At 46.4% G+C, this 27941-nt stretch overlaps 1 protein-coding gene across 2 annotated transcripts; it reads left to right on the top strand.

The window, feature by feature from the left end:
• The first annotated feature begins 17 nt into the window (after positions 1–17).
• Positions 18–27923, top strand: RPS6KB1 (ribosomal protein S6 kinase B1). 2 transcript variants are annotated; one of them, XM_028707665.2, is made up of 15 exons: positions 18–241; positions 8165–8214; positions 9421–9541; positions 9782–9850; positions 11647–11794; positions 11943–12000; positions 12795–12895; positions 14087–14177; positions 15414–15504; positions 17087–17194; positions 18077–18139; positions 19006–19083; positions 19751–19858; positions 20956–21068; positions 21767–27923. In XM_028707665.2, exons 1-15 carry the CDS (start codon positions 170–172, stop codon positions 22002–22004), a joined length of 1509 nt encoding a protein of 502 aa, XP_028563498.1. In that variant the 5' UTR covers positions 18–169; the 3' UTR covers positions 22005–27923. The 2 variants fall into 2 exon arrangements, with proteins under 2 accessions (XP_028563498.1, XP_077775431.1); XM_077919305.1 differs by lacking the exons at positions 17087–17194; positions 18077–18139; positions 19006–19083; ... (1 more) ...; positions 20956–21068; positions 21767–27923 and having other exon boundaries at positions 14087–14222.
• The last annotated feature ends 18 nt before the right edge of the window (positions 27924–27941 follow it).

Genomic DNA, 27941 nt, shown 5'->3' with positions numbered 1-27941 from the left:
GGTCTCCGGCTAGCCTGGGCGATGGCGGCCGTCATGGCGGCGCTCGGGATTGCCGCTGCGGGCCCATGAGGCGGCCCTCCGGCCCTCACCCGCGCGCTCTCGCCACTAGGCAGCGAAGGGCGGCTCCGGCTGTGCCGCCGCCGCCGCCGCCGCTCGCGTTCCCCAGGCCATGGCGGGCGTCTTCGACATCGACCTGGACCAGCCCGAAGAGGCGGCCTCGGACGAGGAGCTGGAGGAGGGGGTGAGGCAGGCCCGGCCCATGTGCCCGGCCGGGAGGAGGCGCCTCGGGGGAGCCCGGCTCAGGCCGCGGGGGCGGGGAGGGCGAGGCGGCGGAGGCCCCGGTCGGAGGGAGGGAGACGGGCCGGGCGAGGCCGCTTTCGGGGAAGGACTTGGCCGAGGGTGGGAGGCGGACGGGTGGCTCTTGGGGGCGGCGAGGATGCTTCCGTTATAACTGACTTGCTATTCCTGCATTGTACTAACGGCGTTTGCTGCTGTTATTACGGCCTTCCCGCATTGTGCCTTTGGCATGAGCAGTAGGAAGAATAGCGAGAGTAGTAATAAAAGCATACAAATCCGTGGTCGTGTTTTTGCATTGGGTTTGACACGTGTTCTTACTATTTTTTAGGTTCCTGCATTGTGCATTTTATTATGATTATTACTACACTTAAGATCTAGTAATAATACAATATTAAATGATTGTTTCTGCATTGCGTCTGACAGGTTATTATTATTTTTAAATTCAGGATTATGATGATCCAGCCGTAATAAATTAATGATTTTGTCACAGGTTATTCTCATGATTATTAGGCAGTTACTGAGCTAGGTGAACCAACAGCTTGACTCGGTACAGGACAGCTTCTTATGTTCCTAGTGGCCATTAATACATTTTGTGGTAGCAAAAGGCACTTATTCCCTGTCTTTTTTTACAGAATGCGCAGAAGCAGCTTGCGTTAAGAACTCAGTAGTGATAAAGGTCTTGTGGCACCTTTCAAAACTTAACTGGTTTATTGCAGCATCCACTTTGGTGGGGCTGGAGCTCACTTTGTCAGGTAATAGTTGCATTTCAATGAATCTGAGTGAGATGTAGTGGGCACAAGTCCATGAAAGCTGGTGCTGCAATAAATCTGATGCAGTTCGATCTTTTCCACATCTCCTCAGAAGAAAGTCCTTTTGAGGTCAATGGGGTTTACTCTTAGATAGGCTAAAACCCTATAAGCACTTTATGGCACCATCCTAATCATGTCTATTCAGAAGTAAGTTCTGCTGAATTTAATGGGGCTTATTCCCAGGTAGGTGTGGTTAGGATTGCAGCCTTGGTCTTTAAAGTATCACAAGACTTTCTACTGTTCTTGCTGCAACAACACATCTTCTCCTGTGGAATTTATTACTAATGATAACAGTGCTTTAATAAGTGAACTAGTGCACTTATTGTTAACGACCCAGTTAATCTTAATGGATGCTGCTTACTCATGGGAGTGAGGAAATACGAGTTGGTATTCAACTAAGTTATTCTGAGTAGACTTATTTAAATTAATGAATGTGACTAAGCTAGGGCCATTAATTTCAGTAGGTCTGGTAGCTGACTACCCATTATTTTGCCTTTTGCTTATAATCATTTTTGTGGAGTGAATTTTCAGAAACTGCTCTATTTTGACTTACTGTATTAAGGGAAGGCAAAAAATAGTATGTGGTGATAAGAACATGCAGATAATGCTATATGTGGGGAAAGGGTTGTCTAGGAAATGAATGTGGCTCTGCCTGATTAAAGCAGCCTTGTAACTTTTGAGGGGCACACCTGTAATAATTTAACCCCTAAGAGGGACTGTTGAAGACAAGCAGAGCACTGCCTGCCCCTCTTTTATGAGTTAAAAGCAGGTAAGTAAAAACATTTTGCAGGCTAGAAATCAGTGTTCCTTGTGCCTCTTCTACTTAGCCTGGTTGTACAGGAAGAAACTTTGTCTCCTCACTCCAGTGAGGCAGTGCAGCGGATTGGCAATGGAGGGATGAAGTTATATATGCTGCCAGCTCACATGGTTTCTGTGCTGGAGTAATAGAATGGGGCTTCCTGTGTGTCAACTCAGCAGGCTTGTGACAGAGAGCTACAGTGGTACCTCGCAAGACGAACGCCTCGCAAGACGGAAAACCCGCTAGACGAAAGGGTTTTCCGTTTTGGAGGCGCTTCGCAAAACGAATTTCCCTATGGGCTTGCTTTGCAAGACGACAGCCCATAGGGAAATCTCCGGGACAGCGGGGAAGCGCAGCTGGACCTCCTCCGAAGCCTGGTGGCGGGGCGGGGACACCTCCTCCCGCCGCCGCCGGGCTTCGGAATGATGCCCCGATGCGGGGGGGGGGGGGGAACGCCGCCGCCCGCCATCGGGACGATGCCCCGATGCCGGGCGGCGGGGCGGGAACGCCTCCCCCCGCCGCCCGCCATCGGGACGATGCCCCGATCCCGGGCGGCGGGGGGGGGGAACGCCTCCGCCGCCGCCCGGCATCGGGACGATGCCACGATGCCGGGCGGGGGGGGGAACGCCTCCGCCGCCGCCCGCCATCGGGACGATGCCCCGATCCCGGGCGGCGGGGGGGGAATGCCTCCTCCGCCGCCCGCCATCGGGACGATGCCCCGATCCCGGGCGGCGGGGCAGGAACGCCTCCCCCCGCCGCCCGGCATCGGGACGATGCCCCGATCCCGGGCGGCGGGGGGGGGGACGCCTCCGCCGCCGCCCGGCATCGGGACGATGCCCCGATGCCGGGAGGCGGGGCGGGAAGCCTGGGCGCGCTGATCTCAGCGCGCGCAGGCTTCGGCATGCTGGCACCTGTCCGCAAGCAGCGGCAGCGCTGCCGCTGCTTGCGGAGAGGTCCGCGAAGCCTGGGCCGGACAGCTTTTGAAGGCAGGCGGGGGGAGCAAAGACTTTCGCCCCCCGCCAGCCTTCAGAAGAGGTCCAGGACCTCTTCTGAAGGCGGGCGGGGGGCGAAAATCTTTGTCCCCCCTGCCTGCCTTCCCAGGGGCTTTTAAATCGCCCCGGACAGCGGAGAAGTCCTCCGCTGTCCCGGGTGATTTTAAAATGCCGCCCGTCAGCATTTTAAGATCGCCCCGGACAGCGGAGACGTCCTCCGCTGTCCCGGGGTTTTTTAAAATGCTGGGGGTGGGAAGAAAAGCCCTTGCCCCCCCCCCAGCCTTCAGAAGAGGTCGGGGGACAGACTGTCCCCGGACCTGGTCTGAAGTCGGTTTCCCTAGGAATGCATTAATTGATTTTCAATGCATTCCTATGGGAAACCGTGCATCGCAAGACGAAAAACTCGCAAGACGAAGAGACTTGCGGAACGAATTAATTTCGTCTTGCGAGGCACCACTGTATGTCCCTTTGCAGTGTTTCTCTGTTAGGCACATAGGAGCTAAAGCCCTGTATTACACATCCAGCATAGAAAGGAAGTGGGTTTTATTTCATGACTTGATCTGTCCATTGCCCATCAGCATACAGTGGTGCCCCGCAAGACGAATGCCTCGCAAGACGGAAAACCCGCTAGACGAAAGGGTTTTCCGTTTTGAAGGTGCTTCGCAAAACGAATTTCCTATGGGCTTGCTTCGCAAGACGAAAATGTCTTGCGAGTTCCTGCAGGTTTTTTTTCCCTCCCCCCCCTTTTTCTCAAGCCGCTAAGCCGCTTATCAGCTGATCCGCTAAGCCGCTTAACAGCTGATCCGCTAAGCCGCTTAACAGCTGATCCGCTAAGCCGCTTATCAGCTGATCCGCTAAGGCCGCTAATAGCGCTAAGCCGCTAATGGGCTCGCTTCGCAAGACGAAAAAAACCGCAAGACGAAGAGACTCGCGGAACGGATTCTTTTCGTCTTGCGAGGCACCACTGTACTGGGTTGATGTGCTGAAGGTTGACCTGCTGCTTGTCTACCATAGATACATAGCTGGCTGACAGCAAGAGGGAAGGAGAGCTTTGTCATTCGTCCTCTTGGTTACTATGCTGAATGTTTTGGAAGGCACATCACCTCTTGCACGTACAGTATGGAAATGCTTGAGGAGTGACAAAGCACTCTTAAGCTTCCACAGCCTGCTTGGTTTCAGCACTGGGCAGGAAGGAAGCAAAAGTGCTCTGGAAAGGAGGCGGAGCCCAGGTTAACATTCCTGGTTGCCTGTGGTAAGCCAAGTGAGTGGGTTACAAACAAGGCTGGGCTTGGGGGTCCCCTTGCTCCAATGGGGCTACTGCTTTTGTGTTTGATAAATGGGTGCTGAAGCACAAGTGAACACAAAATAATATTCAGGTGTATTCATTCCCTGCAATACACTCTGGATAAGGGCAAAGAATACTTGCTGTGTCCCATTTGGGTTTTTAAAAACTTTTAATTTTTAAACCTTAAAGAACAAAAAAGTTGTCCCGCTAAAAGTATACAAGTCATTAAAAGAATAAAAAGGATTACAAAAGCACAAATTGCAAAAAATGCCAGAAATTTCAATCTAATCTCTGCAGAGTCCTCCGTGTGTTTGGGGTTAAATGGGTCCAATTTCTCTTAGCAGCACATAGTTGACACATCAGTTTTTTTGCTAGTGCAACTGTCTAAACATGAGTGTGCCAAGAGACAGACTCCCTCCAGAATGCCAGTTTATTAGATTATTCTGTTATTTGCCAAGTTTTGTTTGGAGTGCTTGGGACTGAAGTCTAATGCATACATACATTGGGAATATGTTCCATTGGACTTAGTTCTGCATAAACATGCCTATGATCAGGCTGTGAGTGTTCTAGGCCTGTGGAACGGTGTTGCTGCTAGTTTGCTTGCCGTAAGTAGTTGTCTTAGGAGACTTGTTGAGCCAGTGCATGAGTACTGGCTGTAGTTGAGCACAACTTCCATGGTAAAGATCCAGCTTCCTTGAAACCTGACAAATATTGCAAATTCCTAGGGTTAGGAGAAGGCCATAGCTCATTGGCAGAGCACTGGCATCTCCAGGTATGGCTGTAAGAGGGACTCATTTGAAATCCCAAACAGCTGCTATCTGTTGATGTAGAGTAGAGCTAGACAGAGCTCTACTCTAGACGGAACTAGACAACAGTGGTGTGATCCAGTACAGTGGTACCTCGGGTTAAGAGCTTAATTCGTTCTGGAGGTCCATTCTTAACCTGAAACTGTTCTTATCCTGAGGTACCACTTTAGCTAATGGAGCCTCCCACCACCACTGCACAATTTCTGTTCTCATCCTGAAGCAAAGTTCTTAACCCGAGGTACAGTGGTGCCCCGCAAGACGAACGCCTCGCAAGACGGAAAACCCGCTAGACGAAAGGGTTTTCCGTTTTGGAGGCGCTTCGCAAAACGAATTTCCCTATGGGCTTCCTTCGCAAGACGAAAGCCCATAGGGAAATCTCCGGGACAGCGGGGAAGCGCAGCGCGTCTTCCCCACTGTCCTCGGACCTCCTCCGAAGCCTGGCGGCGGGGCGGGGACACCTCCTCCCGCCGCCCGGCTTCAGAAGGATGCTCTGAAGCCTGGCGGGGGGGCGGAGAGACCTTCTCCCCACGCCAGCCTTCGGATGGCTGTCCTGAAGACTTGGGGTGGGAGAAGGGTTTTCCTTCCCACCGCCAACATTCAGAATGCTGTTCTGAATGTTGGCGGTGGGGAGGAAAAACCCTCCTCCCACGCAAGCCCCGGGAACAGAGGAAAAGCGCTGTGCGCCTTCCCCTCTGTTCCCGTACCTGTCCTGAAGGCTTGCGGTGGGGAGAAAAGCCCTTCTCCCCACCGCCAGCCTGGCAGGCGGTTTCCATAGGAACGCATTAATTGATTTTCAATGCATTCCTATGGGAAACCGTGCTTCGCAAGACGAAAAACTCGCAAGAAGAAAAAACTTGCGGAACGAATTAATTTCGTCTTGCGAGGCACCACTGTACTATTTCTGGGTTAGCGGAGTCTGTAACCTGAAGTGCCTGTAACCTGAGGTACCACTGTACAAGGTAGCTTCCAGTTTTTCTAGGGTTATTCTGCAGAAGAACTTAACTGCATCAATACAGTGAGGGGTGACCTCATTTAACCTTCTTATGAAGGTCTGCAAATATTGATGCTGTTTTGTGGTGCTGCAAGCTAGCGTCCAAATTGAAGGTAAATGTTCTTCAAACGAAAACGCTTATATAACACATCTTATATAAAGGCATGTATATATACACACACACACTGACTAGGCTTTTAATTAGTGTTTTACCTGAAAATAAAGAATATCTGCTGTTACTTGTGCCACTATACACTCAAAATGGTATTTTAAAGCTTTTAAGTAGCGTTCTGATTTTGTAGATCAAAACCCATGTGCTCTGAGGTTGCTTTTGATCCTGCCATTGTTGCATGACAGGTGGTTTTATGCTCATCAGCCTGTCCCATTTGTGTGTGTGTGTGCGCACGCTATTGTAGAATCATCTGTTCTGTCTGTGCATTGTGGTATATCTTTTCAAACTTGCCTGGATGAAATAGTCTTTTCGTCTCCTAGGTCTTCATATACACAACCAGTTTGTTATTATGCCACCAATGTTGTACACAAGTAATTTATTCCTATCTGGGGTGGATACATGACCACTGTTCTACTTACTAACAGTAGTCTTAGGTGCAAATTGTTTTGCAAAACATTGGGCCCAGCAAGGTTTTCCTAGAAACCTGCTTCCTGACCCCTCCCTTTATCCAGGAGTCGATCACCAGTCCACACACACCCTCCCTTAAGTGCTTGGATTTTTGTACTCCTGACATTAGTTGTAACTGCTGGTGATAAGGCAGTAGAATGAAGCAAAGCAATACAATCGTACCTTGGTTCTCGAACGGAATCTGTCCTGGAAGTCTGTTCAACTTCCAAAAACCAAGGTGTGGCTTCTGATTGGCTGCAGGAGCTTCCTGCACTCAATCAGAAGCCGCGTCGGATGTTCGGCTTCCAAAAAAAGTTTGCAAACTGGAACACTCACTTTCGGTTTTGCGGCTTTCGGGAGCCAAAATGTTCAAGTCACAAGGCGTTCAAAACCAAGGTCCAACTGTATTTTAGTTTTTGAGGGGACTGGAAACAGTCCTGTTACCCTTGGTGAAGTGGTGGTGATGTCTAGCTTCAGATTCTGTAAATGAATAAAATCAATCCCATGTGAGCTATGCCAAGCATAGATTGTGGTGGTGGGCAAATAATATTAGTAGCTTTTTAAGGCTAACTTTTCCTATGGTCGCTCCTTCATATGTGACGCAGGTTTAGTTTTCACAAACAGCAGATTATAAACTTGTTTGGAGTAACGTCAGGCTGAAAAGATGCTTCTCCATGCAGTTTAAAAGAAAAATAGGCTGTAGTAATAGAAACAGAGAATTGTATAGTTGCAAAGGACCCTGAGGGTCATTTAGTCCAACCCCTGGTATGCAGGGATCTCAGCAAAAGCATCCATGACAGATGGCCTTCCACCCTCTGCTTAAAATCCTGTAATGAAGGCCAGCCCACCACCGTCCAAGGGAGTCCGTTCCACCCTTGAACTGCTCTTACCATCAGGAAGCCATTGGTTTGGGTCCTACCCTCTGGAGCCAGAGAAAACAAGCTTGCTCCATCCTCCATGCAATATTTCTATAAACTGTCTAAGCTGAGCATCAGGGAGCCGAACAAGTGGAAGTTTTTTGGGGGGGGGGGGCTGCAGTGGGGAGGAGAGGGCAGTTGCCTGGATAGAGTTCTGTTTGCATAACTCTGGCTCCAGCCCATTAAGTCACAGCAGCCCTGGTGTCGGGGACCTAGGCGTTGTCTTCATTTTGTATAATAAAGCAGATCCTGCTTTTCCCCAGTGCAGTAAGTTCTCAGTGGTAAAAAACAGTTCTGATCTGTAGTGTCCAGAAAAGACCCATGTTTTAAGAGCTAAATTACTGACTGTCGGCATTGTACGAAATTGGGTAGCAGTGTAGTTGGGTAAAGAGTGCTGAGTCCCTGTGCTGTGCTTTGGAGGATTTGGCAGCGCTCCTGTCGAACTCCGTGGATGTTCCACAAAAACCCAGCATAGGAATTACCATACCCTGCTGCTGACTGTGCTTATGTAAGAGCTGAATGCAGTCTTGCAGTGCTGTCAGTCCTAAATCCTGGGTTAATGTTTAAGCAAAAATTCATAGTTCTTTCTAAACAATGACTGTTTACTTTTCTGATTCTCTCTCTCTCCTCCCCGCTTATCTTGTTTTAGGGTCACTTAAGTGAAAGCATGGACCATGGGGGAGTCGTCCCATATGAGCTGTAAGTTTTTAACTGGAAATGGATCCTTGTCAATGGAAGAGTTGGGGAGGAAACAGTCCTGTCCTAAGTCAGTGCTAGAGTCCAGGTAGCAATGCCACCATGTTTAATTAGCTGTTCCTGCCTATGAAATTGCTCCTTGTGCAGGCAGGAGCTCAAGAGTGAACCATGCAATATTCTGAGGGCCCTTGAAACAGCTTTTGGTCTCAGTCTCCTTGTTTCTGTGCCTATATTCAGTTTCAACAGTTATATCTCCCAGCTGGTAACTACCTCTGTGTTAGGATTGCTTGTTGGAAGATCTCCTTCCTCCCCCCTCCAAGAGACAGAATGAGAAAAAGCACACGCACACACAGATTTTCCAAGGAATCTGGTTAAAAGTTGAACCTGGTAGTATTAAACTAAACCTTGAAAAGCAGAGAGCTGAAAAAGGAGGTCGGAAAGAGTGTCATTCTATCAGTTTCCTCCTTCGGTTCTATTTACTTTTTAAGAGAGCAAATGTTGCCCACTCTCATTACTTAATGATCAGGGAGACTCAAAGGCTTTGTGGGCACAGAGTAGACCTTAGGGCTGCCTTGCAGCCACAGACACCACATTGTCAATCCCTGGAGTAGGCTGTAAACCTAAACAGGCCAATATCAATAATTTATTGTTTTAATCCAGCAAGAGCTGTTTCAGATGCAAAAAGAGGTTTCCTGTATTGTGTCCTACTTGCCGCAATTGCAATTGTGGGCAGGGGGCTGTGGGGGGTCTCCCTTCCCTTGTATATGAAGGTATTGTATCCTCTGCAGTTGGCATTGGCCTCTAGTAGTTTGCTTATCTCTCTTTCCCCTTTAAAACTAGTGCTTTCAGAGCACTATGCTTAGGTCCATGTGTGCATCCTGTTCAAGCATATAAGGAAGTCTGGATTGATGCACATGTGTTAGAATGGTTTCATTTGCCTGACTTCAGAAACGTTTCATGTTGTTTTTTAAAAAATTTTTTTGCTGTGCTTTGAAAAAATGTATTTCTTAAATTAAACATTTCAAATTATTTAGAACTCATATCTTCAGTAGTCAGAGTTTGTATTCCAGTTTGTATTCTAAATAATACTTTCTCCCCCATCCCTTCCTGAGCACCTCACAGGGAGGCTGTTAGTTATATACAGACTAGTTAATGTACTTAGTATTGTTTTAAAGGCTACCCTAATTTTGAAACTTTTTTGTTTGTTAGTGGCATGGAGCATTGTGAAAAATTTGAGATTTCGGAAACTAGTGTGAACAGAGGCCCTGAAAAGATCCGCCCAGAGTGCTTTGAGCTGCTACGTGTCCTTGGAAAAGGTGGCTATGGAAAGGTAAGAAGTATGAGGTGTGTGAGTTTGTTGAGAGATGCTATAAATACTGGGGAGGTGGGGAAATAAATATATGCATGTTATCTATAAGATGATCTAAAACAGAAGTTTTCTGGCTGGTTTGAAGTCAAAAGACTTCTCTCTACCGCTCCCTGGTAGTGGAAGAGCTTCAAACAGCAGGCCTTGCAGTGTCTGCTAACTCTTTTAAAAAGGCATCTAATTATTCTCCATTGTTTTGGACAGGTTTTCCAGGTTCGAAAAGTAACGGGAGCGAATACTGGTAAGATATTTGCCATGAAGGTGCTTAAAAAGGTGAGTTGGCTTTTGACATTTAGCTATTAAATAAGAGGGGCTGCCTTGAGGGGAAGAGATCATAGTTCAGCGACAAGAGCTCATGTCACTGGCAGAGAGTCCTGGTTTTAACCCCTGGCATCTCCAGGTTTTGGTCTGTTTTTCTTTTTTTAAAAACAGACCGGAGAGAAGCTGATGAGACGGAAGAAGAGCCTGCTGAATCAGGCCAGTGGCCCTTCTAGTCCAGCATCCTGTTCTCACTTAATGCCTGTGGGAAACCCACAAGGAGGACCTGACCGCAAGAGCCCTCTCCCCTCCTTGGTTTCCAGCAACTCTTATTCACAAGCATTGCTGCCTCTGAGTGTGGAGGCAGAGCATAGCCGTTCTTTCTTAGTCCGAAATTCTGAGACCGGAGAGCCTCCACTGGTCAGAGTAGACAATATCAACAACTAGTCCGAAATGGTGCAAGGCAGCTTCCTATAATCAAAACTGCTGCACTCTCTTCTAGAATAGAAACCAGTAACTAGTATGCCAGTTCCTGGGAATTTCAGGGGTGTGTGTGTTGTTCTCACATCATGCTTGTGGGAACATGGACCACTATGAGAATAGGATGTTGGTCATGTCCTGATCCAGCAGGCTCTTCTTATGTTCTTATTTGTTAATGCCAAGGTTGGCAACGTGGTGCATCTGGGTATCTATCTATCTATCTATCTATCTATCTATCTATCTATCTATCTATCTATCTATTTTTGCTGGCCTACAATTCCCATCATTCCTGACAATTGGCCATATTGGTTGGGAATGATGGCAGTTGTAGTCCAAAATGTCTCGAGGCCACCACATTGGCTACCACTTGTTTTATGAATTGGAATTGACTGTTTCTTTAATGACTCCGAAATTCTTTATAGGTTTGCACACAAACTTTTGGACCTCTGTTTTGTTTTGAGAGCAAGTCACGCAAGGGGAGGTCTGTTAGATATATTTTGCAAGCCAGTATTTTTATTTATGGCTTATGGCAGTATATTAGCATAGCATAGCCCTTTGCAGAGCCCTTTGACTTACATTTTTTAAAAGGTTGTCGAGTGCATATTGGTCTGTTGAAACCTAAATTACTCTGGACATGATCCAACTGAGGCATACCACTTAGTCCCATTTATTTGAGGTAGAAGAGATTCAGATGCACTTTTAATTGTGTGAGGAATCATTGATCTCATCACAACATGTATCTTGTAACAATGAATGCAAAGTCCAGCTAAATGAGAGAACAATTGGAATAGAGCAAGAAGAAGTGTCCAGTGTGTTGTCAAGTACCAGTGAGAAGACGCTAGCACTTTTTATTAAGAGCTGACGTTGACTTGCTGGTGGCAACCCTTGGCCCAGAAGTTTACTCTCTTGGCTCAGCTCAAGCGTTATACCCAAGCCAAGACTCCTGATGACACACTTGCATTTATTTGTATAAGTCTACGGTTTACTGTTAACCCCATGTAAACAAGAACTGGAAACCCACTTCAAACCATGATTTGAAGGCACACTTGTTAGTGCTTATGGTAGCATGCTTGATTGGTTTGAATATAGTGAGAAACTTTGGCTTGTAGTGAAGCAGGGATTGAATCAAAGCCAGGGGGACAGGGGCAGCGTGTGTGAGCCCAAGGCATGCTCTCCCCTCTTAAAACCATGGTTTGAGAGTTATGTGTGAATCAGTCCTTCAATTTGCTGATGCCAATAATTGGTGACTGTGTATTGTGGGATTGCTGATAGTTGGTTTCTAGTGCAGTCATTAGAACATTGTCTTTACTGTTGAAGTCTCTGTTCTCTAGGCAATGATTGTGCGAAATGCAAAAGATACAGCTCACACGAAAGCAGAGCGGAACATCTTGGAGGAAGTCAAGCATTCGTTCATTGTAGACTTGATTTATGCCTTTCAGACTGGTGGAAAACTCTACCTCATCCTTGAGTATCTTAGTGGTAAGGAGGCAACTGATGGTCAGAATGTGAATTCTGGTATTGTAGCCAGCCAGCAGTGTGGGGTGGAAGCTTTTTCACGTACTGTATATAGCAGAAAGGTGACTTGTTGTTTCCTTTCTCCCTCCACCCCATGCCCATTTCATTGCAGGAGGAGAACTGTTCATGCAGTTGGAGAGAGAGGGGATATTTATGGAAGACACAGCTTGGTAAGACAAACAAGTTCCAATTTCCAAGCCTCAACATCCAGGCAGCTTCCTGTCTTCCTACATAAGGAAGTTTCTGGGAAAGTGTTAACCTTTGCAGAGTTGAATAATTGTTGCCCATTTTGAACAAACTGGCAAGTTTGGGTATTCTATAATGAACCTATGTTCCTGTGGAAAATATCCAGATTTAACAAAACAGTGCATGGATCCCCTGTTTGGAACTGTGGAATAGTAAGTATTTTCTGTGTACACTCTAGGATGCTGGGAGAATCCACCAGAATGCACGTGTTTGGGCCAGGAGGGAAGTGAAGTAAAGAGATTCAATTCTTAAGCTTAGTAGCTTGAATACTCACCCTCCAGCTCCTGAGGAGCAGAACTAACTTACGCTGGCAGTGAAATTGCAGGCTTATCTCAAAACTATGGTTTGGTGTGACGTCTGAATTGAAAAACCATTGTTTGTCACATCTGACAAGGCAGAACTGGAAATGGTGTTTGAATCGGGTGTGCGGGCTGTGGTTTGTACTGAATGTGGTTTGGAGTGATGTCTGTATTGACTGTTGCTCCCCCTCTGAAGGCTGTCCCACCTGGGACCTGGGGTAGGAAGTGGATGGAGAAATAAACCATTTAGGTTTATTTAGGTCTTGGCTAGCCTGATCTTTGATTGGTTCACATTCTAAAATTATGATTAGTGCAAACCACAGTTTGGTTCGGTATCTTAATATTCAGCCACAGAATTGTTGTACTCAGATATGACGTGCTATTGGCATTTATTTGTTAATGAAATTCTTGCATTTCAGCTTCTACTTGGCTGAAATTTCAATGGCTTTGGGGCACCTGCATCAGAAGGGGATCATCTATCGAGATCTAAAGCCAGAAAACATCATGCTCAACCACCAAGGTTAGTGGTACAACAGTGAGCTCGTGTGTTGGCACATGCTATAGCTTTATAGTTCTGAAAGAAGGGTGGGAAACCCTCAGGCCCAGTGGCCAAACGCTGGTCTCTCTGCCTGGCCTTTGGGATTCTCCCCCATCATACACCTTTCCCAGGCACATCCCTTCCTGTCCCTCCTCTGCAGCCTCATTGAGTGTTTTTGGCAGGCTGGGATGTGTCCTTGAACATGGATCATGCCTCTTGGTTGCCTGAATCAAGGACAGAGAGGGGTCACAATTGGTGCTCTGCCCACTTTTGCCTACCCAAAGGCATGTGACCCTCAAAGGTTGCCTTCTTTCCCCATCAGCCCTAGCTAGGCTGGCAGTTGCAGTCCAGAATCATCTGAAGGGTGGCAGGTTGGTGAGGGATGATTTAAAGCATTTCTCTCCAGCCAGAAAAAGCTTGCATCTCTGCGCTAAGACCGTTCCTGCCTCCAGGCTTCAAATCTAAAAAAAACGCAGAAGAGAAATGGAAAAGGGATTGGGTGTCTTTGACGCGCCTCTCTTGTTTGAGCTGTCCCTCCCTGCCCCATTTTCTCAGATTGAATCCAGCCATTTGTGAAGTCTGTTTTGTTTATTTAGAACATGTTACCCTGCTGTTCAGCCTGAAAGGCTCCCAGAGTGGCTTAATGCTTCCCCTATGTTCTCCTGAGGCAGTCGGAAATCTAGATTATCTGTTAGGGCAAAAAAGGGCACTGCTCTTCATGCCACCCTCAAGATACCGCATGGTTATATATGTTATTTCAATCTTTTGAAAGCAAGCTGTATGCCAGCAAGCATTTGAAGCCTCCAGAGTAATACCCTGTTAAGTCTTTCTCTGAGAAAGTCTGTTGATTTCAGTGGACTTAATATTTTTTAGTCCATTGATTTCAGTGAGTCCGTTCTGAGTTATGACTAACATTGGATCTCAACCTGTGGGGCATATGGAGTGGGGCTTGTGTGTTTTTCCTGTTGGGAATCAGTATAGTTCCTAAGGTTACAGCTTTTTAATTGACTTACTTATCTGCCTTGAAGGGCTTTTGCTGAAAAACAGTTTATAAATTAAGTACTGTATGTTAAAATTAAAAAATGCCCAAGGTGGGGTTTTGGTCTCAGATACGACTTGTTAGAATGACATGTCAGTGTTCCTTCCCCACTTTTTTTCTCTGATTCCTTTTAGGTCATGTTAAGCTGACAGATTTTGGACTGTGTAAAGAATCCATTCATGATGGAACTGTCACGCATACATTCTGTGGAACAATAGAATACATGTGAGCCCGCATGATGAAACAGAAAAGTATTTCTCTGGTCTGGGGGTAATGGCTAAATTTTACCTTTTAAAAACTTAGCTCAATATATGATGGGCTTTTCTTGGGTGAGGGGCTAGGCTGTCTATAGAGCTCAGGACTACTTCCATAAATATTTGAGACACTATATGTAGAGAAGTCTCCCTGACACCATAGTAGAGCAATGCTGCAGTCCCCATCATCCCTGACCAGTGAATTTTGTTGGTGTGGCTGATGGGAGCTGGAGTCCAGTAGCCTGCAGAGGGACACAGGTTCCCCACCACAGCCAAAGGGCTTTATCTAAACCATATATATTTGAAAGAAGCTAGATTTTATACGTAACTTTGTAAATCAAACTAAAACTTTTTACTGAGTTTGCCCTTAAAACTCATTTCTAGCTTAGCCACCTGCATATTCTTAAGTTAGTAAAATTATGCTGCTTTGGCGGTGTGGTAACTTGGCAGCTGAGCTCAGATCATTGACAGTTCCTTGTTAGGAATCATGCATTTTGGAATCTGGAATCGCTGTGGATGCATGTACCATTGTAAGGTTGTACCGTTGTAAGGTTGAACCAGGTTTATGAGCATTACACTCTTCATGCGCAATGGCGCAAAAGATGGCTGATAAACATTTTATGACCCACAAAACAAAGCTCCGTACATTTCAGAAACTTCCCTTGATCTGATTTTGTGGTATGAGGTACGTACATCCCACTATACTACACAGCCAAGCAGTAACATCTGTCTTTTAATTTATGGAGCACAAAGCATGTAGCAACTATGTGCTGATCCACATGTCATGAAAAGTGTGACATTCGTCTATCTACTACAAGCTTACAATGATATGGTCACTCCAAATCCCTAGATTCAAGCCAAGTACCTGGTTTTCATTTACTTGAAGTCAGCTGCAGGTTATTTTAGCAACAGATCAGTTCTATATTGTAGGAGAGGCTTGTAGTAAATGTGGATCCATACACAGCAATGAGAAAGAACTTTCCTGTCTGGTTGCCTGGAGGCTGTTTTTACTCACCACAGGTGAGTGGCTATTTACAAGCCTTTCTGGATAGGGTTTTGGGGGGCAGGGGTGTGTAAGAATTGTACAGCAATACAACTTAAGCCATATACGGGGCATCTTTGCATCTTCATTATGTTTCCTTGAGGGCAGGCTAATGCTATCTGCCTGTTCAAAACTTCTCTGCTTTGATTTTTCTTGTCTTTCTAGGGCTCCTGAAATCTTGATGCGGAGTGGGCACAACCGTGCTGTGGACTGGTGGAGTTTGGGGGCATTAATGTATGACATGCTGACTGGAGCAGTAGGTGCACATTTATAAACTGCATGCATTTCTTTCATTTCATTTCTTTCTTTTCATTTCATGGCCCTAGAGCATTAGTTCACTAGCCTCTCTTGATGAGCTTATAAGCAGCATTTATCGATCACCATTGCTAAGAATCAGAAAATGTAAAGAAAGAAGTAAAGCAAATGAAAACAATGGTACCATCTCTAATGAGATGGATGGGCTTTTAAGTGTTCATAGAATCGTAGAATTGTAAAACTGGAAGGGATGCCGAGGATCATCTAGTCCAGTGCAGGAATCGCAGTGTTGCATGGTGGAATCATCGTATTAAATACAGAGGTTCTTCACTCACTGGCAGTGCTTTATGTCTGAAACTCCCGCTGAGCAATGATGCTGTCACATCTTTGCAGGGTGGAATGATGGGTCAATTTACGCTTGGACTTGGAGGCAAGCAGGCCCATTGCTCACTTGTGGCATCTCATAAAAGTGATGGAAGTGGCAAGAGGAAAAGGGAAGGCCGTATAGCTCAATGACCGAACATTGCAGAGGGTGTCAGGTTCAATCCTCAGTGGCATCTCCAGGAAGGGCTGGGAGAGGCTGCCTTCCTGACGCCCAGGCGTGCCGCTGCTGCCAAGTCAGCTAGATGGACTAGGGGCTGGCCAGCTTCCTTATGGGCTGTATCCAACCCTAGTCATACTCAGAATAGACCCGATGACATTAGCAAACATTAATTAGGTCCATTAATTCAGTGGGGCTGCTCTGAGTAGGACTTACTTGGATATGGCCTTGTGTTCCTATGATGATCTTTTTATTCTCTGGGAGGGGGTTGGACTGTAGATCTTTTGCTTTCACAGCCTTATAAAAATTCCAGAGCTAGCTTTAATGGTGAGGTTAGATCTTTAGTGGTTATTCGCTTGCAAACTGCTTCATGCCCTCCTGACTGAATACATCAGTGTGTTGTCTGCTCATCCCAGCCATTTTGTTAAATAGCATATGTGACATCATCCCTCCTGGTTCTCCCCTGCCCCAGTTCCCCTTCATTGGCTGCTTCAACTTGAGTGGCATGTAAATGATCCACCCAGAGCTACCCTTGAGCCTTGGGTTGCCTAGGTTAAAAACCAAACCCAGTGCTCTTCCCATTGTTTTTGCAGCCCAGGAATTGGGACTGGTTTTCTTGCTGTGCTTCCAAAGCTTTCTTCAGAATAGCATTGTGTGGAAATTGCTTTACAGTGGTACCTCGGGTTACATACGCTTCAGGTTACAGACTCCGCTAACCCAGAAATAGTGCTTCAGGTTAAGAACTTTGCTTCAGGATGAGAACAGAAATTGTGCAGCACAGCAGCAGCAGGAGGCCCCATTAGCTAAAGTGGTGCTTCAGGTTAAGAACAGTTTCAGGTTAAGTATGGACCTCCGGAACGAATTATGTTCTTAACCTGAGGTACCACTGTAATTGGGACTGTGTGTTTGCTTTTTAAAATAAAAATATGTTAAAGCAGGAGTATCTATTTTTCTATGGAATTGCAGAATTGTGGTGCATAGTTCCTTATGGCCTCCTCTCTCTCTTTTCTACCCCCTCTCTTCTGTCTCCCACATTCCCTAGCCCCCATTCACTGGGGAGAATCGAAAGAAAACCATTGACAAGATTCTCAAGTGTAAACTCAACTTGCCTCCCTACCTCACGCAAGAAGCCAGAGACCTGCTTAAAAAGGTGGGGATTTTAACAGGGAAATTTGGGGTTTTTATCTTAAAGCGAGTCACAGACCAGCGCTTCCCCAATTAAATGAGTTTGGGTTGCGTCCAACTAAAACCTTACTTAAGTAGACCCATTGCAATCAATGGCTCTAACTTAGTCATGTACTTGTGAGTACAGAGGGCCTGCCACTTATGTGAGGATTTGGTTCTGAGGGTCTGCATGCAAAGCCAGGAACCCCTGGAACCACACCCCTGCAAGGCAGAGGGCTGCTTACCTGCATCTGGGAACGTTGCAGGAGGGCCATGGGCAACCTTCCTGGTCAGCAAAGAAGCACTTTCTTTACTGGCCTCTGGGATGCTCCCAGAACCCTCACACCTCCTTATCAGTAAGGGAGGCGTCACCATACTTGCTGCGCCTCCTTCCCAAAGCTAGGCACCTTGGTTACCTGGCTGTGTGAGGGTTCTGGGATGCTGTCAGAGCCCTCCCACTCCCTCCCCAAAGCCCTGTAAGGGAATAAATAAATGGAGAGTATGAAGCAATTAGTTTCTCGGCTTTCCATTTATCTGCTTATTTTACCCCCACCCACGTAAGGTTGCAGTCATGTAAGTAAAGCAAACACAAGTTGTGGTTTTACTGTATGACTAACCCTGGATGCTGCCCATTGCATTTAAGTCACAAGTCCTTTAAAAGAAAGGGTAGCTGAAGGAAATGCTTGCAGTCTATTTTCTTAGGAAGGAGGTCCTTCAGTAAGGAGCTGGAATGTTGCAGGTGAGTTTGCTCCATAGATGATCCAATGTTCTGCCTTTGGCATCTTTAGTTACAGCAGTCTGCTTCAGTATGCAACCCAGACTTTCAGGGTCCCTCACTTTTTCTTAAACATATTTCCCCTTTTCTAAGCTGCTAAAGAGAAATGCTGCCTCACGTCTAGGAGCTGGTCCTGGAGATGCTGGAGAAGTTCAGGTAATTTTTGCTTAATGCTTTTGCTGAACTGGAACACAAGGCTAGACTTTCTCCTGTGGTCCCCCCCCCCCCTTTTTTTGAAGGACATCTGTGTGGTGATCTGGAGCATGTTCCATAGAGACAGTGTTTGTATACTATTTGAAAGAAACTGCGGGCATCTCTTGTCGTTTAGTCGTGTCCGACTCTTCGTGACACCATGGACCAGAGCACGCCAGGCCCTCCTGTCTTCCACTGCCTCCCGCAGTTTGGTCAAACTCATGCTGGTAGCTTCGAGAACACTGTCCAACCATCTCGTCCTCTGTCGTCCCCTTCTCCTTGTGCCCTCCATCTTTCCCAGCATCAGGGTCTTTTCCAGGGAGTCTTCTCTTCTCATGAGGTGGCCAAAGTATTGGAGCCTCAGCTTCACGATCTGTCCTTCCAGTGAGCACTCAGGGCTGATTTCCTTAAGAATGGATACGTTTGATCTTCTTGCAGTCCATGGGACTCTCAAGGGCATCTCTTACTTTTTAAATTACAAACCAAATTGTTTTGAACTGGTTTGCCATCCTGGCTTCCTTCAAGGAGATTGGGAAAGTAGTGGTGTAGAGCTTTGTGCCTCTCAGAGCAATTCTAGGGTCAGTGGGATGCATAACAGCTAAAGGGAGCCCTGTTATTTCATTGCAAGTTGTAAGCACGACTTGAACCCAAACTGAGGATAGAAACGAACATGGCTTTCCTTCCTCCTTGCCTGTGTTCATTCTCATCACCTTCAGCACACCAGACAAGTTATCCCCCTTTAGGTTTGTGTATAGCTTAGGAAGCTTCCACTTTGAGATCTTTTTCTCTTCTGGGTTGGATTCTGACTGTTGTCTAATAATGTTCCTTAGGCTCATCCTTTCTTCAGACACATCAACTGGGAAGAGCTATTGGCTCGGAAGGTGGAACCCCCATTTAAACCGTTATTGGTATGTATTGGTAATGCTTCCTTTGGTGTTGGATAATATTTCACATAAAAACTTAGTTTGTGGTTTGTGGATCCCAAAGTGCCCAGCCTTTTGCCCTAAATAATTATTCAGTGGCACACCCCATTTCTCCTCTTAAGTATTTATACCTAGCTCTTCATTGAATATTTCAAGAGCAGGGAATGGTGACATAAAAATAAAATGAAAAGTGCACAGGGGGAAAAGATAGTATACAAAAAATACAGACTCAGTAAAAACAAGTCTAATAAATAACAAACAAATTCAACAGCTCCATCACTAATCAAAGCACTGTAGTGAGCACAACAATTATAATTTCCATTTAAACCAAATTCCTGGGTAAAGAAAACAGTACACATGACAGCTGAAACAACCAAATGGTCTAGCAGCAGTTCCCACTCCATCTCTCCCCTGGGGCTGCTGACTCCAGACCTTTGGAGACACTGAAGTAGTGACCCCAAAGGAATAAAAAGAGTGCTGTCAATGGACTGCCCCAAAAGGGGTGACCTCTTCTAATAGTGATTTGTCATCAGGGAGTTTTCCTGCAGTTTCTTTTATCTGCCATTCTGACGATTTCAGTCCTCATCTACTATTAAAGGTGTTTGGCTTGATAATCTGTTGACCTTCATCCATATATATATATTTTGCAAAGCAATCCGAAGAGGATGTGAGCCAGTTTGATGCAAAATTTACCCGTCAGACTCCTGTTGATAGCCCCGACGACTCGACTCTCAGTGAAAGTGCCAACCAGGTCTTTGTGGTAAGTAGGAGTGGGGCTAGGTACTGGATTGTTGAAAACCAACAGAATCCTGGTCTTCAGGCTGCAGGGAATGTCAGAAGGCCTGTTGAGGTTGAGGGGTGCAGACATTCTGGAAGAGAAGACTCTCTCTGCCGCTGCCAGGCCTCCTTTCTGAAGCTTGGGCACGCTCTGCATCTCCCTTGACTACTTAGTAGGCTCTGTTTCCCAATATCCATTGCTCCTTGTACCTTATTCTGGTCTGCAGCTGGTTTTATGTAGTGGCATAGGCGAGGGATAAGGAGCCTGTGGAAGGTGTTGGACTCCTTCCATCATTCTTGACCGTTGGCCATGCTGGCTGCAGGAGCTGATGGGAGTTGAAATTAATACAGGGATTTGGGCAACAGCTGTCTGAGAGCTTCTGAAAGTTCACATAGGCACAATGGAGCAAATGCTCTGACCCAGAGGTTTTCAATCTTTTTGAGTCCATGGCTCTCTTAGTCACCTACATTCTTTCTGCGGGGCTCAGATACCCAGTTGTGTCACCCCTTGTCTGCAGAACTGGCAGCCTGTCACCCTTTTTCGGACACCCTCTTGTGGAGTGTTTCCTCAGCTTTCTCTCCCCTCTCCTTGGGAGTCCTCCAGGCAGCTGCTTCCCCCCCCAGCCTCTGAGCTACCCCCTGCCTGCCCGCCCCAAAGAGAGGTGCCTCCCAGAGGCATCATTCCCCTGCGGAGTTTATCGCCAGGGCTGCTGCAATAAACAGCTGTGCAAGCCTTTGGGAGGCAGAGACATGAGAGTGCATCAGAGAAGGGAGGGAGGGAAGGAAAGAGGGACAGAGGCCAGTGTTGCCCGTGGCACCCCTGAGCATCCATCAAGGCACCCCTGGGGGCCATGGCACGCTGGTTGAAAACCACTGCTCTGACCAAAGGAGTTTTGATGTTCATTCATGTTCCTGTTAACAACCCACATATTGGCTCTATCTAGATGGCTAGGATTTTTTGTGGGGGGGGGGGGGTACTGGTTCTTTCAAGTTTTGCTCCTGTCATAATACAGAACATTCATTCTAATTCTTTGGGTGGGGGTGGGCTGGACTTGGCAACAATTATTTCCCACCATCTAGGGTTTCACATACGTGGCTCCATCTGTACTTGAAAGTGTGAAGGAGAAGTTTTCCTTTGAACCAAAAATCCGATCACCTCGCAGATTCATTGGCAGCCCACGGACACCAGTCAGGTATTTCACTTTCCCTTCCCCCATCCCTAGTTTTGGTGAGTAGCAGCAAGAGGGTCATTGAGGTGTTGAGGGTCTGGGCCTTTCCAGGGCGGTGAGAGAGAATATAAATGATTAATTTAGTTAGAGTGCTCTGTCTCACAAGGGAAGGGGCATATCTCAGTGGTAGAGCAATTGTTTTGCATGCAGAAGGTCAAGACTTCAGTTTTCGATGCCTCCATGTAAGGGTGGGAAAGGTTTCCTGCCTGGAACCCAGGAGAGCTGCTGCCAAACAGCTAAAATGGTGCCCTCGAGATGTTGTGGACTGCATTTCTCTCTGACAATTGGCTGTGTGGCTCATGGCTGTCTTCTGCTGCCACTGTTGGAGGCCTCTGAATGCCAGTTGCTGAGAATAGCAAGTGTGGTGGGTGATGTTGCATTCTGGTTCTCTTCACTGGCTTCCCAGGGGCTCTGAGAACAGGATGATTTCTTGGCCTTTGTCCTGACCCAGCAGGGTTCTCGCATGATCTGAAAGGCACAAGGCTCAGAAATCCCTTGAAGTTTCCTGGATGTTGCTGTGGAGTTCCAAAGTCAGAAACTGTAGCCCAATTAAACCTGTTGAATCAGGTCCTTCTGCTAGGTGTAGTGCAACAGCTAGCATGTTTCTGTGTGTTTTTTCCGCACAACTTCTTTCAACGAACGTTTCTTCTCTCTCTTTAAAGCCCTATCAAGTTCTCTCCTGGGGACTACTGGGGGCGAGGTACTTCCTCTGGCGTGGGAAACGCTCAGGCGCCCGTGGAGTACCCAATGCAGACGGGTGGGATAGAGCAAATGGACGTGTCGGTCTGTGGGGAGGCCTCAGCTCCACTCCCTATCCGGCAGCCAAACACCGGGCCCTACAAGAAACAAGCCTTCCCTATGATCTCCAAGCGGCCAGAGCACTTGCGCATGAATCTATGATGAAATCAGCGGCAATCATTTCCAAAAACTTGCTTCTGGGTAGCAGCAACCGAACGCGAAGGATGAACCTCCTGCTCCTCCTCCTGTGAGGGGCGTCCCCTCTCATCACGCTGTAAACGAGGGCTCCTGCAGCTTCTTTCTCAGCGACAGTATCCAAGTCGGCCATCGCACGGAATGAACTGGGAAAGAAGAGGGCAAAAAATACCGTGGATCCTTCTCTCCTCCTCCTCGCCCCCTTTTGCCTCTCCTCCGAATCAATGGTGCATTAAGAGAGGACTTGAGCAAAATAGTATTGTGTGACTCTCAAAGCACAGCCGTGCAGCGTGTTCTGTGGGCACGTGCCATTCTTTCAGCTCTCTTATCAAGGATTTTTCAGGTCGATAGCTTCAGGCCGGACAGTATTGAGGGTAGGGTGTGGCTTCTGCGCCATACAGTCTGAAGGGTTAGCCTGGGTCACTGAGCCAAACGTGTGCAGAGTGTCACCTCTCGGGCTTGACCTCCCTCCCCGCCCCCAAGGATTGGTTCGCCTGTAGGCGTATTTCAGGTGGCTTCCTGCGGTTGTGTGAAATTGGGGATCCGAAGCAAACTCCAACCCTTGGTCGTTCCATCTGCAAAAAAACAAACTTTTTTTTTAAAAGTATAAATATATATATATATATTTTTCAAATAGAGTCCCTCCCCCACTTTTTTTTCCAAGATGGTTCATTATGGAAAGTATCCCGGACTTTGAATTATATGCAGAATTATTGGTTAGATGGAGCTGAAGTCGGAGGGGGAAGAAGGCTTAAGAATTTGTTTGCTCTCCTAGTGAAATAATGGAACTGGTTTGGGGTTTTTTTTATATAAAAAAGATTAAATTGAAATCACTGTTGTTATTGGAATGGGGTGGGTGAGAGAGTTCACCCTGCCTTGTCTTATTTAAAATGCCTCTTTCTACAGGATCAGATCAGGTGTTTCCCCCGCGTAAAACCCTAGCGGGCATGGAAGGCGTGACCTCCAACTCAGCCCCTCTGTTTGCATTGGGTAGTCTCCAGTGCTAAGCCTACTCTAGAGTAGCTTCATTGACATTAAAAGGGCGTGACAGACTTGGGTCTCTTCGTTTCAGTGGTTCTGCTCTTAGCTGAATTTAGTTTGGTACAACCCAGACAGCTCCATGCAAGTGTGGAGGGGGGGTGTCTCTCCCTGCCAGTACAGAGAGCTCCACACATCCATCAAAGTTGTCACCCACCCACCCCCTTCTTTGCCGTGGGTTTATAGTACTGCCCTCCATCATTCTAAGCAGGAACCTCCTGGCTAAAGTTTCACCTCTATAATTTGTTTTAAGAGATACCAGGAATATGTTAAGATCGTTTAAGCCATCAAAAAAAGAGAGAAAAGTAAAGGGTGTTAGAAAGGAATACAACCACAGTATCTTTTTATTTTTTTATTTTTTTACAATTTACATTTATGCTGGTCTTGCAGCTTAAGTGGTAATGCTTTGGAGAGATGGTTTTCTGCCATCTTTGCTCCGTTTCTCATTTCCATTATGAATTACAAAAAAAACCCTTGGTTTTTTTTCCTTTGTGCTGAGGCGATCTATCTACTGATTGTATTGAAGAAAACCACACACAGACACAAAGCAAAACACAACAAGTATTATTAAGATGGCCTTCAACGAATGTCTTCCAGAGAACTTTTGCAACTTAATTTTAGGAAACGTTCAAAAGGTTTACTATTTATGTTTTCTGCGATTGTTGTTGAAAAAATAAAATCTGTACAAAAGTGACTTTACAGGTACAAAGAATTAAATAAAGGTATCTTCACCTTAACTTAATACTTCCTGCCTTAAATAAAACATTTCCATGTACGTAGCTGGCGAAAGGGGGTGAATAATGGTCTGCAGAGCTTTACGCTAGTGTAGAGAGTGGGTGGGTATGCGTGAGTAGGTGTGTGTGGATCTTTGTGTAATGGTGCGGTTTCTAACTCTTTCTGTGCAAATTCTGCCATTGTAGGAAATAGATCTCTCTTTTTTTTGCTTTATTTTGATTCTTCTCTTGAGCCATAGGATCCAAGCCATAACTCTTCCAAAAAAGAAAAATAACTGAATCCGGTCAGAGGATCCACCTTTTGCAGTACAGTATAGCATGGAGCGAAACAATGGCTGCTCCTAAGCCCTAGTGGATTAGATCCTGCTTTGGATCTCCACCATCTGTGGATTCCACACACCCTGCCAGCTTACAGCCCCTGCTCTCTCTCTCCGGTGCTATTCCAGAGGGTCCTTCGATGGTTTCACAGGGTGCAGGCTACATGTAGCTGCAATGGGAACAGCGGGAGAAGTCGATGTGTGGGTGCTGCCTGCAGTTGTCTGGCTTCAAGCCATCACCAGTGGTGGGGCATTGGTGGCCCTCTGGACATTGCTCCCATGAGCCCCTACAGCCAACATGGCAGTGGTCAGGAATGTCGGGGGCTGTAGTCCCTGTTCTTTGGAGCAGCAAAATTCAAGTAGTAGAGTAGCGTTGAACAGTGGTTTAAAAGCCCCTACTAATTTCAGTGGGACTTGGGGGCGGGGGGGGAAGACAGACAAATGAAGTCTTGAGGGGCGTAGCATCCTCCCAGGGCCCAGAGTCACTCCATTCCACTAAATGTTCACATCTTTGAAGCATGGAGGTGGGGAGATGGAATTGCTTTGGGTTGAGCCCACTGCCCTTCCACTCCTGGACACTCTTTTAACTCCATGCCTTGCGGAAATACAGGTATTAACTTCAAAGCAGAGTTGAGCCCGGCTTAAGGTTAGACGCCATTTTTCTGTGGCGGATGCAGGTTGCCCAGGAAACGCATGATTCTAGCAAGGCCATGCTGCCAGAAGTGCGAGCGCTTCGTTTATGTAATCTTCGTATCGGGGAAACTAATTGCACATTTGAGAGTGGCAGTGGAGAGGGTCCTATGTGGTGCCTGCGTCACAGGTAACTGGTGGAAGGTGGGAAGTGCTTGGCTTTTTGTCAAGACGCTCTTTACCTGCATAAACGTCTCAACCAGGCCTTGGGCACGACTTGGCAGTTCCTGGGTGCTTTTGCTGGCTTTGAAGAGCTATTAGGGCTGACCTGTTTTTCCACATTTTGGTTTTGCAAGGGAAATCCGGCTAGGGCAGGGGGTGGTGGCCCTCCAGTTGTTTTTGGATTCCCAACTTCCATCAGCCAAAGCCAGTGTGGCCAATCAGGGATGATGGGAGTTGGAGTGTAGACTCTGAAGGGCCAGAGCTGCCCCACTTCTGCGTCAAGGCAACTTCCGTGACACTATAGACAACCGAATGTTTATCGCTTCTCTAGTATGCAGTGAAGCTGATGTTGCCGTTCACTCACCTTTTATGTATTGGAGGCAGTATAGTTGTGGATGATGGCTTGTGCTTTGTGAAAGCCAGAAATCAGTTGTGCTAGAATCCCGTGTGCCATTGCCTCAGGGTATGTCCTGTTGAACTCATTGGACTTACTTCTGAGTAGTAGGAGTGTTCTGTTAGGCACAATTCCCTGGGGTGTGACAGATTATGTTGAGTAGCCAAACATGGTTCTACCCAGATGTTGTGTACCACAGCTTCCCCTTTGGCCATTCTGGCTTAAGGCTGATGGAAATTTAGCCCAACATCTGGAAACCATGACGTTGGCAGACCCCACGGAAATGGTCAGGAGTCATACGAGAGCCGAATTTAGAATGAGCCCCATTTGGTAGTGGGTTAGCCCTACCTCTTCTCTAAAATGAGAGATCTCTGGTGATCTTGTGTGTGGTCCTGCTCTGGGTAAATATAACCATCGGGTTGGCTAATAGGGTCAGCAGAAGGTGGCAAAAGTGTTTTGAATCTGTTTTCCAGTTTAATCATTTCACTTAAGTCGACTTCCTAAACTGTGTTCATCATCTTTGAACTGTGAAACTCTTGAATCTTGACTTGGGACAGCAAGCACACACTATGCAATATGGGGTTATCCTGTATTTATTTGTATAAATAGATATCCAAACCTTGATTTCTCTCTCTCTCTCTGTCTCTCTCTTTGTATATAGCTGTTATAGTATCAATATTATATTAGTCACAAGACTTTGAAAAGGAGTGGGATTCTTACTCCTGTATGACTTCAGAAAGAATGCTAGTGTGTGAAATGCCGTGACTGTCAGAGAACTTAAGTGCTTTCTTTTTTAAAAAAAAAGTCTTAAAAGTTTTCATTGAGGTATAGGAATTAAGATTTATTTTGTACAAGATGTGCTTTTTTAATTATAATCTTGGGATTTTGCTATAATTTGATTTTTATAGATTTTTGTACCATTATATTATTAAAAAAAATGGGATTAATACCTGCTGAGGCTAACCACATATTTAAGCATTAAACTTGAACCATGTATTATTTCCACTAGAGATCCATGATAGTGAAATGTAAGCAGTGCTCGTTGTATTCCACTGTTCACTTTGAGGAACAGAGAAGTGAATAGGTCAGCTGGCCTGAGAGCCTTCCCATCCCAAGAGATCTATGGGTGGGTGTGTTAAAATCTCAACCATTGCCATTCCCTGTTGAATACATGGTGCATTTGAATTTTTGCAACCCATGGGAATTTGGGGGGAGATTAGACAGCATTCGAGTGTTTGACTCTCATTACAACCCCTGTGCTCTAACCTAGTTGATGGAAGGACATCTGTTCTAGAGCCTGTGTGGGTAACCTTTAGCTCTCCAGGTGTTGCTGGACTACAACTCCCATCAGCCTTAGCAAACACTGCCAAAGGCCAAGCATGATGCAACTTGTGCCGCAGCAACATCTGGAGGGCCAACAGTTGCCCACACCGGGTCTACAGTGTTGCTGTGTCCGGTGGAGCACCCCTTCCCCTTTACTGCTCGTTTTCTTGTTTATGAAAGTGAAGGTTCCCAGAATTGCCAAGAAATAGTAGCTAGTTGGGATCTGTATGCCGTTTAATGGGCAACAGGGTTTGCATTCTCCTAATTGCATAAGGCCCGCATTGATAACACTCAGCCGGCCAAAGTGGGCTTGTGTGGCTTATCACCTCCCCCCCCCCCCATCACGTAGATGGTCTGGGTGCTATGCGCCGTCGGCCCAATTTTATGTGTAGCTCACAGAAGGGAAGTGTGTTAAGAATCCTTGCCCAGGTTTATGCATGAACTGGTTCCTCTTTTCTTCCTATTTTGGGAGTCGTAAGACAGGGTTGGCGACACTTGTGGCTCTCCACATGCTGGCTGAGATTGCTGGGAGACCAGCAGCCTTTGGAGTGCCACTGCTTCCCCACTCTTGGGTATTTATATCGGAAGAGGAAAGGTGGTCTGAACCTGGAAAGGAAAAAGAAAACCCCAGCTGCCATATTGTTACCTTGTCCTCTCTGGCAAGAGGATGCTAATCAACCCACCAAACATTGCTGAGCCACACGCATCTGCTCAGCAAACCCTTCTGAGCCCTACTGATATGAATCAAATCTGGGCAGCAGCAATGCTAGAGTGATCCCTGGTCTCTTCTCAAAGACAGCTTAGTATATTTGATGGTGTGAGCAGCTGTCCCTAAGCTCTTGGAAGAGGAGCAAATGGGGATCTAGGTTTCGTCACCTCTGGTGTCTTGAACTGTGCAGGCATCTTCAGAAATTAACATGTTTACATCATGGTGTCTATGAGCCTTTGGGGAAGGAAAGGAAGCGGGAGAAAGCTGCATAAGTGCTTCAAGGTTTGGTGGTTTTTAATTTTCATCTGTATGCTTTAAGGAAGTGTTCATTCTGCTAGACGTTAGCTGGCTTTGTAAACCATCTGTTAAGAATCAGATTCTACAGCTGCCTTACTAAGAATGGTATGAGGGGTAGAAACTCCCTCCCTGCATTTCATTCTGTATTATTTACTGTAATAATATATACTTTATTTCAAAACAAATGGATGTAAATAGCAATTAAATGCAACTTTGAATGAATGTATGAATATTGATTAT

Source organism: Podarcis muralis, chromosome 15, assembly GCF_964188315.1.
Source record: "Podarcis muralis chromosome 15, rPodMur119.hap1.1, whole genome shotgun sequence".
Taxonomy (NCBI): domain Eukaryota; kingdom Metazoa; phylum Chordata; class Lepidosauria; order Squamata; family Lacertidae; genus Podarcis; species Podarcis muralis.
The sequence above is the reverse complement of the archived record's forward strand: the minus strand, read 5'-3'. Positions and strand labels throughout refer to the sequence as shown.

Coding starts and splice junctions, on each gene's coding strand:
- RPS6KB1 (XM_028707665.2), top strand. CDS start 170: ATGGCGGGCGTCTTCGACATCGACCTGGACCAGCCCGAAGAGGCGGCC. Junction 242..8,164: donor ACGAGGAGCTGGAGGAGGGG/GTGAGGCAGGCC, acceptor ATCTTGTTTTAG/GGTCACTTAAGTGAAAGCAT. Junction 12,001..12,794: donor TTTATGGAAGACACAGCTTG/GTAAGACAAACA, acceptor CTTGCATTTCAG/CTTCTACTTGGCTGAAATTT.